Raw genomic sequence first — 18,968 nt, forward strand, 5'->3', positions numbered from 1 at the left:
AAAGGGTAAAATAAAGAGATTCTCAGAGGAACACAAATGGAAGTCAGTACCAAGAAACCCTCCTCATTAGGCACAATTCAAACAAACTGTGGTGTGTGTGTGTGTGTGTGTGTGTGTGTGTTCAAAATTTGATTCTAACATTTCTCTAAAACTACAAAAGGCCAAAAATAGCGAAAAAGAAAGGATATTTCTTCAATCACAAATCAAGATTTAATATAAAGCTACAGCAATTATGATCACCCAAATCTATTTTCTCTTTCTTTATTAGCAATGAAAGCTTACGTTTTATTCTGGATTGATATGTACCTAGCTAACCTATCGTAACTATGAGACTCTAATAAATATTTTACACCTTGATATGACCTTCAAGATAAAAGCCATACACTAAGGATAAAGGAATAAAAAACTGAAGGAGTCAAGATCCCATAAGACACTATGAAGACATCACCAGTTTTGTGATGATCGAACCAGTCCTGTTCTACTCTCAAAAACTAATATTGTATCTCATTTAAACTATTGCTGTTTATGTTCTCTGGTACTAACAAAGACAATTGCTAAATGATAAGAGATGCTATACCAGTGTAGGAATACGCAAACAGAACATGGAACACAGAGAATACAGAAATAGATCCACTTGTATATGGAACATAGATTACATGATGGAACTGGCAGGAAAGAGTGGAGTTTCAATTAAATGAGCTGGGCAACTGATTATCTATATAGAAAGAAAATAAAATGAAACCTTATTTACACCATACCAAAAAACAAATTCCAGTGAGATTAACAACTTGTCTTGAAAACCCAGACTACAAAGGTTTTAAAAGAAAATATAGAGGGATATCTTTATGATATTAGAAATTAAAAAAAAAATTAGTTCTTGTGGTATACCTTTGATAATAACTTGGTACAAACATAACATAAACTACAAACAAAAAGATGTATTTAATCATATAAAATTTTTAAATGCATCTAATCATCAAAAGACAGCATGAAGAAATAAAGAGGCAATTTGCACACTGGGAGAAAATCAATATATATGAACAACAAGAAACTGACATCAATAAAAAAAAGGTAGCAACCCACTAAGAAAAAATGAGCAAAAAACATCAGTTATTTCACAGAAGAAACACAGTTAATAAATATTTTAAAAGATGATAAAAGAGAATGCACAATAAAAGATACCTTGTTTCCCTCTATCAAATTGGCCAAAAAAATTTCTTATATCTGATTATAATAAGCCTTGACAAAGATAATAAGCACCAAGATTATTTCTTGCCCACTGCCGGTAGGAGTGTAAACTAATCCAACCACTTTGGGAAAAATTTGGCATCATTATAAAGCAAAATTGAAGATGTGCATGCCATGTACTCTGGCCACATCTCTCTTAAGCATATAACGTAAGACAAATTTTTCCACATTTGCGCTAGAAGACATGTATTAGAATGTTGTTAGCAGGACCATTCGTATTAGCAAAAAAGTAGAAACAAAATGTCTACCAACAGCAAAAAGATGTATTACGGTATATTCATATAAAACCTTACTATATAACATGAAACAAAGTACGTGACAATTCCACATTTAATGTTTAGTGAAAACAAGCAGGGCAAAAGGGTACATACAGCGTAATTTTTTTTAAATGTTTTTATTTATATTTGTGAGAGAGACGGAGCAAATGGGAGAATGGCAGAGAGAGGGAGGGAGACACAGAATCCGAAGCAGGCTCCAGACTCTGAGCTGTCAGCACACAGCCTAACGCGGGACTCGAACCCATGAGCCATGAGACAATGACCTGAGCTGAAGTCGGACGCTCAACCGAGCCACCCAGGTGTCCTCAGCGTAATTTTATGCAAAGTTCAAAAAAACCCTGAAATATGTTGTTAAGAATGTATAGATACATGTGATAAAACCATAAAGAAACACAAAGGCATAATAAATACAAAACTTAGACCAGTAGGTAATGGTAAAGGGATGTGAGAAGTGACTGGGATAGGATCAGGAAAAGGCAAGCTGGGTGTTTCAAACGTATAGATCATTATGGTAAGACCACAGATGTTGATTTCACTGAGTTTCTATACCAACAGTTCTTAATGCTGGCTTAAATTATAATTATCTGGAGGAGTTTTTAAAACTACCAATGCCGAACCCCTGACCTCACATCAACTTAATCAGAACCCCTCAGGTTGGAGTTTAGGCATGGCCACCTTTATAAAGTGCCTCCCACCTTTCCCATTTGGTAATTCTAATGAGCATCATGGAGTGAGAACCACTGCTTCATTATACTCACATTATAATACTTTCTGATGTGTCTTTTTGCATTAAAAATTTCACAGGATTGCAGCAGTTACTTCATCTTGTATAATACCAAATATCAGAGGGTTTAAGACAAAATCAATTACACCCTTAAAACTAACACAAAATGGCTATCTGTCTTATGATAGTTGATCAAATAAAAATAAATTTTATAAACTTCCCTCTATTTCTCCAACTGTTTCTCAATTCACATTTAAAGAACTAATAATTTGCACTTTAAAATAGTTATTTTCATGTACTTAAAACTACCAGAAAAAGCTTATTCTTCTCAGCTATAGAATTTTTTTTTACGTTGCTAAGTATTTCCTCAACTTTTACTATTGCCAAATAATCCACTCAATTTTCCCTCTATGACTTATTACTTACCCTGAGCAAGTCATCTATACGACCCTCCTTCTTTTCCAGGTCCTGGTTTTTATTACTTTCTAATGCTGCTAATTTCAGCATTGTGAGATCAGTCTAAATGAAAGAAAACTATTTGATTATCTTCATTATATATATCACTGCATGCAAATATAAACTAGATTTTACTCTGATTCTAAAAAGCAAAGAAAATATTTGAGTTTGTGTTCATAAAAGTTATCCCAAAAGTCTTAGTACAGTTTTAAGTTTTAATATCTTCAGAAGTATAACTTCTATAAGGTTACAAAGAAATATTTAAAAGACTGATTACTAAAAGTTTTAGAATATTGTTATGTTCTTCATTAAAATTCAATATAACCACTGCTTTGTGCTATCAACTCTAGCTGACTTTTGAACATGGCAAAAACTTTCATGAACTATTCATTGACTGAAAGCAATGAATAGCCTGAAGTTTTGATGAATGTACAACAATTTGCACATGACCTAACAGAAAAGTCTAATGGCAATAAATTGGGTAATAAAGATGGCTAAGCAAAAACATCTACTCTTCAAATCCCCCTGGTTTGAGACAGTATCATCCCCAAACTGTCATATGTAAAAAGTTAAAATGAAAAACTTAGTAATCAAAATTCATAAAACCAAATAAGCATAAAAGATATCTAATATTCAATTTTCAAATATTTTAAGTATATAGCATATATAAATTTATGTATAAATTTATTATATATTTATTAATTTATTATATATTTATTTATTAATTTACCATATATGTATAATTTTATAAATTTATAAATTATATAAATTTATACATATATATAAATTTATATGCACACATATATATGTATGTATATAAATACATACACCCAAAATGAACACCTTTTATGTCCACGTATGACAAATGTAATAGCTTCAGGAAGACAATGATTATATTTTTGGATGGTATGTTCAAAAAAAAAAAAAATCAGTAAACAAAATTGACATGTTATGGTTGTTCTATTTAATATGCTTAAACCTTAAACATCTAGATATTTTTAAAAAGTTTTTAATGTTTATTTATTTATCTTGAGAGAGAGAAAGAGAGTGAGAGAGCGCGCGCGCAGGGGAAAGGCAGAGAGAGAGGGGGAGAGAGAGAAAGAATCCCAAGCAGGCTCCGCACTGCCAGCACTGCGAACTCACAAACCATGAGATCATGTACCTGAACTAAAATCAAGAGTCAGACACTTAACCGACTAAGCCACCCAGGTGCCCCAAAACATCTACATATTTAACCAGCATGTAACAAAGGACAAGCTGATAGTAAACTGGGTGTTTCAATTTCTCACCCCCTACAAACTACTTTTTTGTCTAGTAATTAGCTTTCTTGATGTATAATTTTACTTTATGACTATGTCCACTAGTTTCTACATTATACTAAGTTTCTTATAAGTCACTAGTTTCTTACAAATCACACAAAGAAATTTCAATTACTATTTACCTGAGTAATTTTAAAGGATAACTGCTTTGGTTGTAAAATAGGGTGGTCCCCAAAAGCTAATGCAGTAGGAGAAGGGCTATTCGGTCGAACCTTAAAAAAAAATATTAAAATTTTTACATTAGCAAGAAGAAAATAGGCTTCTCCTCAGCAACAACTACTTAACACCTCCTATGTTTTTATCAGGATAATAACTGAATTAAAACATAATTGACTTTTTAAAACTTTTTATCATTGTTTATTCAGTTAGCATTCATTTTTAGAGTACCCTCCCTTACATAAAGGTGCAATGAAAGAGACAACCATATATTCCTTGCCCTCAAGAAGCTTACATCCTAGAACCATCAAAAACATTTTAATGCTTTCAATCTGTTAAACAAGGCCAAATACATTATTTCAAAACAAAAATATTAAAAACAGATGACGATGGCTCAAAAAGTAAAACTGAGAAGATCTTAATATAGAATTCTTATTAATAGGGACAACAATGCATGCCCATATATAGTATAATATCAATTTACTGTTGAGTTTCATGGTTTATCTAGTGACTAGTTTTAAAACACATCATTGAAAACAGATTGTATCATTGTATCACTGCTATCACTACAACTCAAAATTATTGAGTCTTATAGTTTATTTTGCATATTACAATATAATGTGTCCAAGATACAAAATAAGTAAGATACAACTAATTATATGTCTACCAGCAAGGACCAGAAGGGAACACTGGAAATAAAAACAAGGTATTTGAATAAATAAGAGATACTTTGATTTTAAAAAACCTTCAATTCATTTTTAAATTACTGAGAGCCAACACTGCTTTTCTGGTTAGACATTAAACTTTCATATAATGAAAGATAAGGAAAAATGAAATCCAATATGCAAAACAATGCATATAAAAAGGACTAGGACTTAAATACACTAGAAACAAACCAAGAAGTTGTAAGATAATTTTTAGATCCAAGATTCTTCTCCTATGCTGAAATAAAATGGTCCAAGGCTAAAGGCTTCCTACCTTTGTCTAGAAAGGAATCATGCTATCATTTTAGTGGTTAAGAAATTTAATTTCTAAGAGAATTAGAAATTAGAAATCAGTAACTGAATATGGACCGATACAAGAGTATTCATTGTAGTCCCCTAAGTTTGACAGCATTCTTTTATAGAAACATTACTTCTTGGATATAATCAATTCAGGAAATCTTTAACTTAAGGATCTCACTTTGAGAAATAACGTTCTAACAGCATCAAATCATTAAAAAGAATTTAACCTACCTCAGAAAATAATTTTCTTAGAAGATAAATACAAATAAATATATATAGAAGTTCTCAATGAAAAGATATTCAGTATACATACATACATATGTTAGTAGATTTAAGACTCCCTACACATGTCAAAACTTACAGATGAGGAAGGAGTGGAATGTGAATGTGAATTTTGAGGAGAACGGATCGCAGGAGGTATGCCTCTTACTGGACTTGAGCCATTCCCACCTTGGTACTAAGAAAAAAAAGAAAACACTTTATGAAAATAGGTTTAGACAGATGTTATTTTAGACATGATATTAATAATTAATTTAAATATATTGTCTTTTAAATTAAATTCAGTAGTGATTTAAATGGGTCAAGAAAAAGCAAAACTAAGGTTACAGCCAAGTCCTAAAAGACTAAAGAGAGAATACTGATCACAAGAATATGAAAAGACTATGTTTAGCAAAGACCCTTATTTTTTTTTAACATTCTGGTTTTAATTTGTTACTGCAGCAGACTCAAAAATCCCCCCCCCTCCCCAACAATGAACATATATTATTTTTCCTTCAAATTTTAATAGTTCCTTATAAATGTTTGTTGAATGGGTATAATCCCTAACACCCCCAAAATAACATATTTACAAGTAGAAGTTAGTGAATGTAATAAGCCATCTTAAAACAGAATCAACATTCTCTAGATCTGTTAAAAATACAAATGTTTGTAGCACTTAATATAAAAAGTTACACAGACAAAGTCTCTTCTGTTTAACAGCACAAAATCTAATAAAAATTAATCCTTTCTTTCATGCATGAGATGAATTACAGTGCATGACTTAGGTGCCTATGAAGAGAAGCCTCCAAATCTATTCCACAGCTACCTTTCTCACTTCTCTACCAAGAATGGGAAGAGAAAACTGCTACTGGATTCCTCTCAGGGTATTAGGAGAAGAGCAGAGATGGGGACCTCCTAGTATGTCTTCCTGCAACCTAGGGACTTGGTCTCATTTATTTTTTACTCTACAGTGACTAGCAGAACTAGTGGCACATGAGGAATATTCAACAGACTCGAAATTTGTTTATTTGAATTGATCCAACCTTTGGCAAAGATTCTTATTAACACTGAGGGACTGACCTTAACTAAAGAGCACTAGGTTAGCAATACAAGACCGTGGTCAGCAATAGTTTTACCTTAGATTCTGTAAATCCAATTAAGAAACACAATGGATGGTTAAAAAAAAAAAAAAAAAAAAAGCTTTTAATGCAGCCCTTCCCCTAACTGGCAAATTCTGCTCTCACACTCAAGTAAATATAAGTATTTTTCAACTGAGTAGATCATGTTTGTTGTTTTAACAATCATATTAATGTACTGTAATGTAAAACTGGTAGCCAAAAGTATTTCTGTGTAGAAGAATAAGGTAATATTCTTAATTGGGTAAGAATCTAAATTTATCACATTTATTATTTTCAGGGGCTCTTAGATTCACATTTCTATTATTTAACTTCCATCTACAGGACTCAAATGTTGCTATGGTGCCATAAAGGCTGCACTGATAGCAGAAACAATTCTAAACTAGAGGTTATTCAAGTTCTCTCTTTGCACTTCCATTTAGAATTTGACTTTAAATAGGCTACTTTACATGTCTGGTCCTCAGTTTCCTCATCTGTAATATAGAAACCCTAATATCTCCTGTACCTATTTCCTGGGCTGTTATAAGCAAGTATGTGAGGAAGTACTTTGAAAATTACAACAATAATATCGAATATAAAAGTAAATTTTAATGTTCCTAGGAAGACAGGACATTACATAGTACTGACACTCTGCTCTAATCACGTAATCAAAAGTTGACCTTGTACTTCAAAGAAATTACTTCAGCCCATACCAAAATAATATTAAGAACTGGAGGTATTTATCAATAAACTTACTTCAAAATAGTCGCTAATTTTGTGGCCACGCCCCCCAATACTTTTTCCTAGAATATAAAAGTAAAAAACTGTTACAGATCTGGTCATGACTACCTATCATACTATATCAGAAAAAGAATGTGTCAAACTTGATTTTGCTAATACACATAAAAATCATCTGCTTAATAAAAAGAACATGATATTTTAGTTGGGTAGTGATAGACATTGAAAGAATTATATTATGAATCCTCAGAGGGTAAGATGCCAACTTCAGAAATCCAAAAATCAAATGACATTTCAATAGAAACATGTCAATTTTTAAAGTCCCAATTACTGGAGAACCACATATATAAATGACATTAAAGGATTTTGTTTTTAAAACTACATTATTCATATTGCTTAATGACTGCTAATTTCATAAAAGCAAATCAATGAATTAAAAAAAAAACAAGTCGCAACTGTATAACTAACAAACCAATTTATACCTGTAAATAATATAAAAGCTTTGGTTAACACAAAACCATAACAAACTGACAATAACAAGCTTTAATATGAACGTTATTTTGTAAAAGTTTGGATTTTCTAAAGAAAGTATTCCCGGGGTGGGTGGGTGGCTCAGTCGGTTAAACATCCAGCTCTTGATATCGGCTAAGGTCATGATCTCACAGTTCACTGGTTCAAGCCCGCATCAGACTTCCCGCTGGCAGTGTGGAACCTGCTTGAGATTCTCTCTCTGCCTGCTCACACACCCTCTGTCTCTCTCAATAAACAAAATAAACTTGAAAAAAAAAAAAAAAAGTATCCCCAAATCAAATCAACAGGATGTTCTTCTTTTTTTTTTTTAAAGTTTATTTATTTTCAGAGAGAGAGAGAGAATGAGTGTGTTTGCACACAAGCAGGGAAGGGGCAGAAAGACAGGGAGAGAGAAAATCTCAAGCAGGCTCTGCATTGTCAGTGCAATGCCAGACGCGGAGCTCAATCTCACAACACATGAGATCATGACTAAGCCAAAACCAAGAGTCAGATGCTTAAATAACTGAGCCACCCCAGGCACTCCTGTGTGTTTTTCTTTAAGTTTATTTTGAGAGAGAGAGAAAGAGCGTGCACACATGCAGGGGCGTGGCGGGGAGAAAGAGAGGGGGGCTGAAACTCCAAAGCTGGTTCCATGCTGTCAGTGCAGAGCCTGATGTGGGGCTTCATCTCACCAACCATGAGATCAAGAACTGAAATCAAGAGTTGGACCCTTAATCAACTGAGCCAGCCAGGTGCCCCCAGAGGATGTTTTTTAATAAACTAGATTTTCAATATTGCTCTTATGACCATATTGATAAAGTGGTCCAAATCATTACATATCACAGTTCTTTGATTAAAAATTTTGCTCTAAAAAGAATCAATTTTATAAATCCTGAATTAAGGGCAGGGGATAGGCTAAATGGGTGATGGGGATTAAGGAGGGCACTTGTGAAGAGTACTGGGCTGTTATATGTAAGTGACGAATCACTAAATTCGACACCTGAAATCAATTTTAATATGTATGTTAACTAATTAGAATTTGAATAAAAACTTGAAATAAAAAAAAATATTGAATTAAGAAGGTGCTAAGAAATACTGTGTTTAAAGATACTTTTTTGGATAAGAGGCACCCACCCTTCATTGGAACTATACAAAATACAGGATTTCTTCAATACAAATAAAACCTGATGACACCATGAAGTCAAAAGCTTCGGATAATATAAACACACACATTTATCAATTTAACACTGACTTATATTAATTTATTCATCTATTTTATTTACATAACAAATATCTGAAGTGGTTACTATGTGCCAGGCACTACTGAGATGAACAAAGGTTACATTTTAAGGGGTGCCTGGGTGGCTCAGTCAGTTGAGCATTCAACTCATGATTTTGGCTCAGGTCATGATCCCAGGGTCGTGAGATCAAGCCCTGCATCAGGCTCCACACTAAGCATAGAATCTGCTTAAGATTCTCTCTTTCCTTCTTCCCTCTCCCTGGCTTGATATCTCTCTCTCTCTCTCTCTTTTTCCCTCTCTCCTTCTCTCTCTCTCTCTTTTTCCCTCTCTCCCTCATAAATAAACAAATCAATCAATCAATAAGATTTGAAAGTTCAGCAACCTTAAATTCTTTTTTATTTTTTAATGTGTATTTATTTTTGAGAGAGAGCGAGCGAGCACTGGAGAGGAGCAGAGAGAGAGGGGGACAAAGGATCCGAAGCGGGCTCTAAGCTGACAGCAGAGAGTCCATTGTGGGGCTCAAACTCAACAAACCGTGAGATCATGACCTGAGCTGAAGTCAAATGCTCAACTGACTGAGCCACCCACGTGACCTAACAACCTTAAATTCTTTTGTTTAACAAGAAAAACTAAGTACTCACAACTATAAAAGCTACCTAGAAAGTTTGAACAATAGTTTTATACAGATTTATTTAGAGGTCGGAAAGGAATGTAAAAGGTTTTACAGGCATACCTTGTTTCATTGCACTTCACTGATACTGTGCTTGTGTGTGTGTGTGTGTGTGTGTGTGTGTGTGTGTTTAAACACAAATTGAAGGGTCTATGGCAACCTTGCACTGAGCAAGTCTATAGGCACTGTTTTTCCAATAGATAGCATTTGTTCACTTTATGTCTCTGTATCACACTTTGGTAATTCTTGCAATATTTCAAGCTTTTTCATTATTATTATATTTGTTATGGCAAATAATCACTGTTATCAGTGATTACAACTCACTGAAAGCTCAGATGACAGCATTTTTTAGCAATGTTTTTAAATTAAGAAATGCATGATGCTTTTTAGACATAATGCTATTGCATGCTTAATAGACTATGGTATAGTATAAATATACTTTTATATACCCTGAGAATCCAAAAAATTCATTTAACTTGTTTACTGTGATATTTGCTTTATTGTGATGGTCTAGAACCAAACCTGAAGTTATCTCTAAGGTATGCCTGTATAACCCAAGGAATTTTCCTTCTGCCTATAACAACTTTCCTGCAGATTCTGAGGGTGCTATCCTTTGATGAAGACAGAGACATTTTTGGTTATCTATCCAGAAGCTATTTCCCTAATCCTTTTTCCCTAACTGAACACAAATTTTGCTCTGTTAACATTCCCTCCCCTACATAGCACATGTAATTTCAGAAGAAGCTGACTCCTGTCTGGCCTCCATCCTAATTTCCTCCCCCTACTGATCAGAAATCCAATTTTGTTCAGGTATCGTCCCCTCTCCACAAAGCCTTCATTTCTAAAAGGAATTTTACCCACTTTCAATTTCAGAGATGGACCTGATTTTTGTAAGGGCAATAGTATGTCTATGGACATAACTGGGTTTGGAATGGACTCATGATCCAATTCTGGCTGACCAGATTATAAGAGAAGTTTGCTCTGGACTTGAAGAAGCTAACGTTCAAAGAAAGGGGAAAAACATAGAAAGCCAACTCTCTCTAAAGCAAATACAAGTGTGAAAGCTGAAGCAAGTAAATCCAATCAAAATTGGCAACCATTCTAAAACCGTAAGGAAACCAGACAATTCTGTGGATAGCAGACCACAAAGAAATAAACATGGATTCTTAAAAACATAGGATCTGGGTTGGATCAACCACCCCAGAAGTCCCACCCTAATTTGGGACCTACTTTTAAGTGAGTTTTTAAAACTAGAGTTGAAACTATCATAACTAATGTATCTTTACACTAAATCAAACTCCCAAGTCCACTTGGAACTACACCAAGACCAAAAACAAGCTCAGAGCAGACTGAGATACAAAGTACCACACGTCTACAGAAAGATGCTAGAGTGGTTTAACTCCTTCCTTCCACACAGACAGTTGCTTCAAGTACATTTCTTGATGCCAGTGCCACATGTAAATACTAGGATACCACATGTTCGTGGCCTTAAGTCTTTACAGCTAAAGTAAGTGGCTCTAAAACATGTAATATATGTATAAAGTCATTACATGTGATTGAAGAACCAATTTATTGGATTTAATTTTGAGTAGCCAAATTAAAGGACAATACTATTTTGTTGTCCATTACAAGAGTTGTGTAGTCTAATGAAAACCATCTTCTTAGCCTATATCACAAAGGGTAGGTATGCAACAAAGAATGAAGAACAAACAGATTTGGAAAGAAAAAGTTGGTGCTTTAATAAAAGTCTTTATATATAAAGTCTTTAATAACCAAAGCAAGCTTTGGGTACTTGCACTTTAAAGTGACATCTAATGTTCTTATTCGAAGACAAGAAGCCACTTCAATACCATAATTCAGATAAAGAAAGAAAAATGAAAGGGATAAGATAAGATTTGGACATGATACTTGCCTTTTTAATTCTCAAATAAAAAAAATAAGGGAAATGTCAAAAAGCCTAAAAATAGTAACCATACACTAACTATCTGTGCTACAAAAAAGATTCCAATTTCATATTATTATTTCTTATAGAAGTACATTTCTAAACTATTATTAGTAATGTATAAGTTACACAATAGCTATAGAAATTACAAAAACATAGTATTACTTGTACAGTTAAACTACTGATTAAAAAATCAGAATAATTAATTGTAAATGGTCATTTGGCTCTGAAAGGAGATTTTGTTTCACTTACCCTGACTACTTTCATTCTGGTTTTCTGATTTTCTCTTTCTTCCTCTAGATGATTCCGATTGTTTCTTCTCTGGTGTCTACAGAAAGCAAGTTAACAGAATTTAAAAATATACTGTTTACATACAAAATTATTAGTCACTATACAAATTATTTTCATTTTCAAAATAAAAACGGTTTTGTTCAATAGTGTTCATGTGATATAAATGGTTACTTTTACACAATTTATTAAAAGATAAAATTTTCTACTGTGTAAGCTTTTAAAATTCAAAGTACAGAAGACTTACACACATTACGTGAAATTCACATTTACAGAATCTGATTTGAGGTGGGTGAAAATCTGAGAGTAATTAGCCTTTTTAAAGGCTGTTCTTTAACATCTTTAAAGAAAAATGAAAGTTCTTCACATTCTTAACTGGATTGGGTAAAAAACAACAAAAATAAAGAATAAAAACTTAGTTTTTCCTATTAGCTTTCTATTATTCACACATATTTAGTCTATAAAAGTAAACTCGGATGAAAAAGAAAAGAGCAAACTTAAACTCTGATATATATACAATCCCTACTAAAAAGGACCATTCACCTAAATGTTTAACAATTATTATGTAACAACAATTAGAGCAAATTTGTAGATTGTGCCCTAAATTAGGGGACAGCAAACTACAACCCACTGGCCAAATCTGGCCAGCCACCTGTTTTTGTAAGGCCCAATCTAAGCCTAACTTTTACTTTTTTAAATAACCAAAAATTTAATAATTAAAATACTATGATATGAAAATTTTAAGAAATTCAAATTTGAGTGTCCATAAATAAAGTTTTATTGGAACACAGCCACACTCATTCATTTATGTACTATCTATGGTTGCTTTCAGACTACAACAGCAGAGTTAGTTCCTACAGAGACTCTATGGTCTACAGAGCCTAAAATATCTGGCCCTTCACAGAAAAAGTCTGCAGACACCCCACCCTGGATGATGGCTTATTCCCAAATTAGTATTTTCATCAGGCTAAAATGACAAGTAATTTTCATGGAGTGTTGACAGACTGTTGTTGTGCTTAAAGATTAAAACTAAGAGCAAAAGCACAAGGCAATGGCACAAGGCCCTCAAATTCTAGAAGCTTGGCAAGTACGTCTGGTGCCAGAACAAAGAATGTTTGAATGAATGAAACATCGAGGCAACTTAAAATAAATCTCTAAAGGCAATGTAGTCCCCAAACAAGGAAGGAACATATTCCATATTTTGTTGTATGAATAGTCTATGATTAAACAGTATGAATGACAACACATAACCTAACTCGTGTTGAGCATCTATGATTCCTCTTCACTATTATCACGGAGATTTTAAGTTTTCTTACCCTCATTTTTATCAACAAGATAACAGATTCTGAGAGGATGAAGTGAATGTTTAGAATCTGAATTCTTTAAAACAGGAGTGACACCATCTTCCCACCTCACCTTCCCATTCTCCCATTCCTGCATACAGTTATCACTTGATAAATACATGAATATTAAATAACTTATTCAAGGTAACCAGGATGGAAATCAAATTCAACTCTGTACTTTCAAGGCCGGAATGGTCTTTTTTTCTCTATGTGACACGTTACCTGCCCTATATCCAGAACTGAATGAATCAATTATACAAAAAAACTTCAAAAATTATCAAGTTTGTAAATAAAATTCATTATGTCTATCAATAAACTGCCTATATGTTTTCACAACACAAACCAGATATCTTAAAGAAATCCACTCTAACTTGCAATCTACTCAGCAGACTCATGTACCAACAATTAAGGGTAAGTAGTTCAGAGTTTAGTTATCAAACTCAGACAAACAATAACCAATCTTCTATTTTCTTCAAAATAACACTAAATTAAAAATTCTAGGTTAACATTTTTATAAACAACCCTAAAATCTATCTTAAACAAAAAAAGAACTGATTCGCAAATAATATTTATTCATATCCTTCCCAACTTAATCTATGTAAAAAATATAATTTAAAATCAAGAATATACGGTTTTTCACAAGTTTAACGTTACACTAATTTTTTTTAATGTTTATTAATTTTTGAGACACACACACACACACACACACACACACACACACACGGCATGAGTGGGGGGAAACACAGAATCCAAAGCAGGCTCCAGGCTCTGAGTTGTCAACACAGAGCCCAATGTGAACTATGGGCTCTGAACTATGAGATCATGAACTATGAGATCATGAACTAGAGATCATGACCCAACGCGAAGTCGGATGCTCAACCAACTGAGCCACCCAGGCACCCCAATGTTATACTAATTTTTAAGCATGACAGGATCCCATCTGAATTCCATTTTAAGTCTTGACTAGCTAACTTTTGATAAACAACAAAGAATCCACACAGAATAATACAATTCTAAAAGTTATACTGGAAACACTGTCTATCTAAATGGTTCCATACTATTTTCTAAAATACATTGCAGGTAACACTGGATCAGTTAGATGAGAGGCTACATTTTAAATGCAGAAGACCGTGGGGTGGTTCAACTGGGGTAAACAAAGTTAGATTTATTTACCACAAAGTTTCTAGGAACCATTAAAATGCTAACATTCACTGGTTATCTCCAAAAAGGGACTGGGATGGAAAGTTACAGTGTATATAGAAATTCTCAAACTTATTTGGAATATCATTTATTAAACACTTCACTGGATATATACTTGAAGATACTGAAGGTCTTTTTTTTTTTTTTTTAAAGACCTACAGATTACTTAGTAAAAACTTCTTTTCTCTGAGGCAACATTTCCCTACCTAAATTTTAAGCCTGATGGAATGGAAAAGTGGGACAGTCCTTTGAGGGAAATGTCATTTTGTTAAAAACTGTTAACAATGAATGATGGGACACCTGGGTGGCTCAGTCCATTGAGTATCTGAGTCTTGATCCCATGGTTTGTGAGATGGAGCCCTGATTTGAATCTGGCCCTATGCTGACAGCTCAGAGCCTGCAGCCTGCTTCTGATTCTGTGTCTCCCTCTCTCTCTGCCCTCTCCCATTGATAGTCTGTCTCTCTCTCAAAAATAAAAAATAAACATAAAAATTTACATAAATAAATAAACTTAAAAAAAAAAACCAAATGAATAATTATTACAGTTAAAACACACACACACAAAAGGAATGGGTTTACCTTGTTTACACCAGAAAAGAATTTGAGGAAGAAGGGGGAAAAAGGATGACTAAAGAACTAAGGAAGTAAAATTAATTTTAAGACTAACATGACTAATGTGGGGTAAGAAGTTGGAAATGGGTAATAAAAAATTGAAAAGTTAAGCAAAATAAAAAATGAGAAAGGAAAACCTAGATATAACTAAATTTGCCTATAAAGTAAATGTTTCCATTACAAACACACCATTTTGTCCCTTCCTATGAACCTTAATCTTTTTTCACTGATGCTGTAGTATGACCACCTCATTCCTCACTCTCACCCCAGATTATTTTAGGCTTGTTCTGTCAGCCCAAATGAACTGTAATTTTCTAAAGAGCAAGTACCATGGCTCTCTGAAGAAAAAGACTAGGACTAAGAATCAAACTCTGGATCCATTATTTACCATAACTCTTAGCATGTTACTTATTAACCCGACTCAGATTTTCTCATCAATTTTTTTTTACATAATGTCTATGCCCAATGTGAGGCTTAAACTCAGGATGCTGGGATCAAGAGTCACATGCTCTACTGACTGAGGCAGCCAGGTACCCTATTCCCATCAATTTTAAATGTGATAATACAGGTATAGGATTGTGGGGATTAAATGAGAAACATACCAGAAACACACTTGATACAGCATCTGGAACAGATACATAACTCTATAAATGTCAGTAAGTACCCAATAAATTTTCTTATCTGAGTAGCTATCCTATTATTACAAATATCCGTGTACTTTCATATTTCTGAAGTTCAATCATGTGCCACCTGTTAAATGATTAGCAGATTCTGCCCTTATAGCTTACAAGTAACTTGTAGGGCTTGCTTGCAAAATAAGTGGTTTCCTCTCTAAGGTCCCATTCAACTCTGTTCTCAATTACAAGCCACAGAACTGGCAGTCTAGGCCCTAAGTGTTGTATCACTAACCTTCAGGACAATGTGCATTAGTTATGTGGTTTTAAATTTAAATAATCTCAATAACACTTAAACAAAACAAAAATTCTCAGTGAAGGCTACTGCTGCCAATTCTCCTGTCACTCATTTCTATATGGATTTATTTGGGAATTTAGAAATGTGGGAATTTAGGATATGTGGAAACTTGGCAAATATTTAATGGGTCTAAAATGGCTCATCGGTGAAGAAAAATTCAGAATGCTATCTGCAATTTTTCAGACAGTACTCCAGAGATACCTTAAGAGAAAGGAGGTTGTGCCTCAAAAGTTTAGTTAAAGAGGAGAGAGAAGGGAAGAAAGAAGCAGGTGGCTGAGCTAAGGCTCTAGCTTATCAGACACATCCTACCCCACCTCCACTTCTGTGCTTGCAAACACTGCATTTCTTATTTTAACACTCGAAATTCTATATTTGACTTACTTTGAAGAAAGAGTTCTATGGCTTAAAAAAGATTTGAAAAACCATCAATCTTGACCAGTGATTTCCAAGAAAATCCAAGGGACATCAACCACGCCAGCTTTGTATTTGCACGAGGCATAAAATTTGCTCATATCAAGCATTTTATATAAAATAATTCCAAGCTTGCTATTGCTCTCGTGGATGCTGTTATTTCATTCTTTTCTTCTGTTTTTTTCTCAACTGTTGCATTACACTTGACCACAATAACAGAGGCAAAATAAATATAGAAGGCAAAATAATATCATTTTGCTTTAAAGCAAAGATGGAAAGATTACAGCAATTATAAAAAGTCAAAGAATTATCACATACAACAGAACAGTGGTTAGGAGAAAATGATGAAAGGAGAGACTGGTACTATTTAAAAAATCAGTTTAGCTTCGTAAGTGCTAATTTGTAATCATACCAAAACCTGAATGATTACTCTGGCATTTAAATGTTCTAAGATATTAGTGAGAATTTAACACAGTACTTCCTAGCAGTTGAAAGTATGTTCAAAAAACAAAGACAAATCTAAAGGATTTAAGAGGTGACTGTGACATAATTGAACTAATGCTTCTATTTTACTTGGAATTTAAGCCAGTGATTATTAAAAAAAAAGGTTTTCATATCTACTACGGGATCTTGTTTTATCTGGCTCCTTGACGTATTTTTAGGATAAAAATACATGTGTGTTTCTTCAATGCAATTAAGACAAAATATAAGAAAACTAGAATCTTAACACTGTCACAGAAGGAGGCAGATAAATCAGTATGGATTGTGTCATGAAAACAGATAACCACCTCTATCAGCCTCCAACTAGAGGTATTTAAAATTATTGGCACAAATGCATTACAGGAAATTTTAACATTATGTGAAAAGATACCATTCTAACATCAACAAAAGAAGAGTGGATATTAAAATTTATTCTTCGCCTCCACCTTAAGCAGAACTCATCAGCCCTGACTAGACAACAACAAAAAATCAGGTAACATCATCTCTAATAAAATTACTACAGTTAACCGACACAGATATATTTAATATTTTCCTGTTAAATGAGAAAATACTTTAAATCAGAAAGAAAAGTTACTCTATTATTAAATAATATCTATAACAGAATATTCAATCCTTAGACTTGTCAGAATGAATGTTTTCCAATCAATTCATTTAGCTTAAGATAGGTTTCAAAAATACAACTCACTGGCTATTCAAATGATTCACAGAGTTACTTAGGTATCAAATTTAAGGTCACTGTACTTTGAACAAATGGCATGACAAATCTTTTTGCCTGAAGCTGGTAATACCAATGTTCAATTTTATTCCACATTTCTAGGCAAAATTTGTTAAACTAGATGTAAGACAGAAAAATGCTGGAGAAGTCTGTTACTTTAATGGCATATATCAAAACAGCACTGAACTAGAAAGGAAAATCTGGAGCTTTATAAAAATAGTCAATGTAAAATAGATGTTCTATTCAAGAATATCAAATGTACAAGATACTGTTCCTTCCAACTTTTTGCTATAAAGATTTGGTTAGAATAATGCACTATAAGAAAACTAAAATTCTATTGTAAAAATTTCCTTGCTGCTTTGCATCAAATTTACATTTAGATAAAACTATCATGAGATATGTACATCCTAACACAAGGATGATTTTGAGCTGGCAGGACCTGAAATTCACAGTCTGACTCTGCCCAAGAGTCAAAACTTTAATATTATTATCTGGAAGTATTTGCTTGAATCTTTGACACCTAAAAGAAGATCGACATTATACTACTGATTTCAATATTTAGTATAAAAAGTTTATATATACATCATTTTGGGGATCCTATCATGAAATAAAAGCACTTCCTTGCTGTCTGAAGTTATTCCAATCAACATGTCAGCAATTTTGAGTGTAGCCTATTTTCTGCTGTACTGCCTTTATTATTTAATAATATGTACTATCAAAGATGGTAGAGAGCCAAGAAGATAAACTTGGGTAACTGCCTAACTAAAATGTGTGCTCTTTTTTTTTTTTTTTTTTTTTTAATGTTTACTTATTTTTGAGAGAGAGAGAAAAAGACAGTGAGACAGAGACAGAGTGCAAGCGGGGGAGGGGCAGAGACAGAGGGAGACACTGAATCTGAAGTAGCCTCCAGGCTCTGAGCTGTCGGCACAGAGCACGATGTGAGGCTTAACTCAGAAACCATGACATCATGATCTGAGCTGAAGTCAGGCGTTTAACTGATTGAGTCACCCAGGCGCCCCAAAATGTGTGCTCTCTATAGGTAACTTAATCTGTGCCAGCTCATAACATTTTTAAAAGCCTGAAGATTTTTACTCTGCTCACAAATATACAGTACCTACAACCGCATTAGCACCTAAAAGAACTATAATACTAAAGCAATCTTACTGTCAATTTTTTAAAAACTACCTTAGCTCGCCATTCTCACAGCCTGACTTTTTAAGCTCCTATCATCTGGACCCATTTTAATTTGCATTCACATATGTTTAAA

The 18,968-nt window shown here is 33.6% G+C and overlaps 1 protein-coding gene across 2 annotated transcripts in view; it reads right to left on the bottom strand.

The window, feature by feature from the left end:
• The window catches only part of TLK1 (tousled like kinase 1), a 147,019-nt gene that overhangs the window by 54,151 nt on the left and 73,900 nt on the right, over window positions 1-18,968 (bottom strand). For both annotated transcript variants that reach the window (XM_045480166.1, XM_045480167.1), the window contains 5 exons: window positions 11,912-11,987; window positions 7,315-7,361; window positions 5,547-5,642; window positions 4,148-4,237; window positions 2,677-2,769 (listed from right to left, as the gene is read on the bottom strand). In XM_045480166.1, coding sequence (XP_045336122.1) covers window positions 2,677-2,769; window positions 4,148-4,237; window positions 5,547-5,642; window positions 7,315-7,361; window positions 11,912-11,987 — 402 coding nt within the window. The remainder of the gene's footprint in view (window positions 1-2,676; window positions 2,770-4,147; window positions 4,238-5,546; window positions 5,643-7,314; window positions 7,362-11,911; window positions 11,988-18,968) is intronic.

This window comes from Leopardus geoffroyi, chromosome C1 (genome assembly GCF_018350155.1).
Source record: "Leopardus geoffroyi isolate Oge1 chromosome C1, O.geoffroyi_Oge1_pat1.0, whole genome shotgun sequence".
In the NCBI taxonomy this organism is placed as follows: domain Eukaryota; kingdom Metazoa; phylum Chordata; class Mammalia; order Carnivora; family Felidae; genus Leopardus; species Leopardus geoffroyi.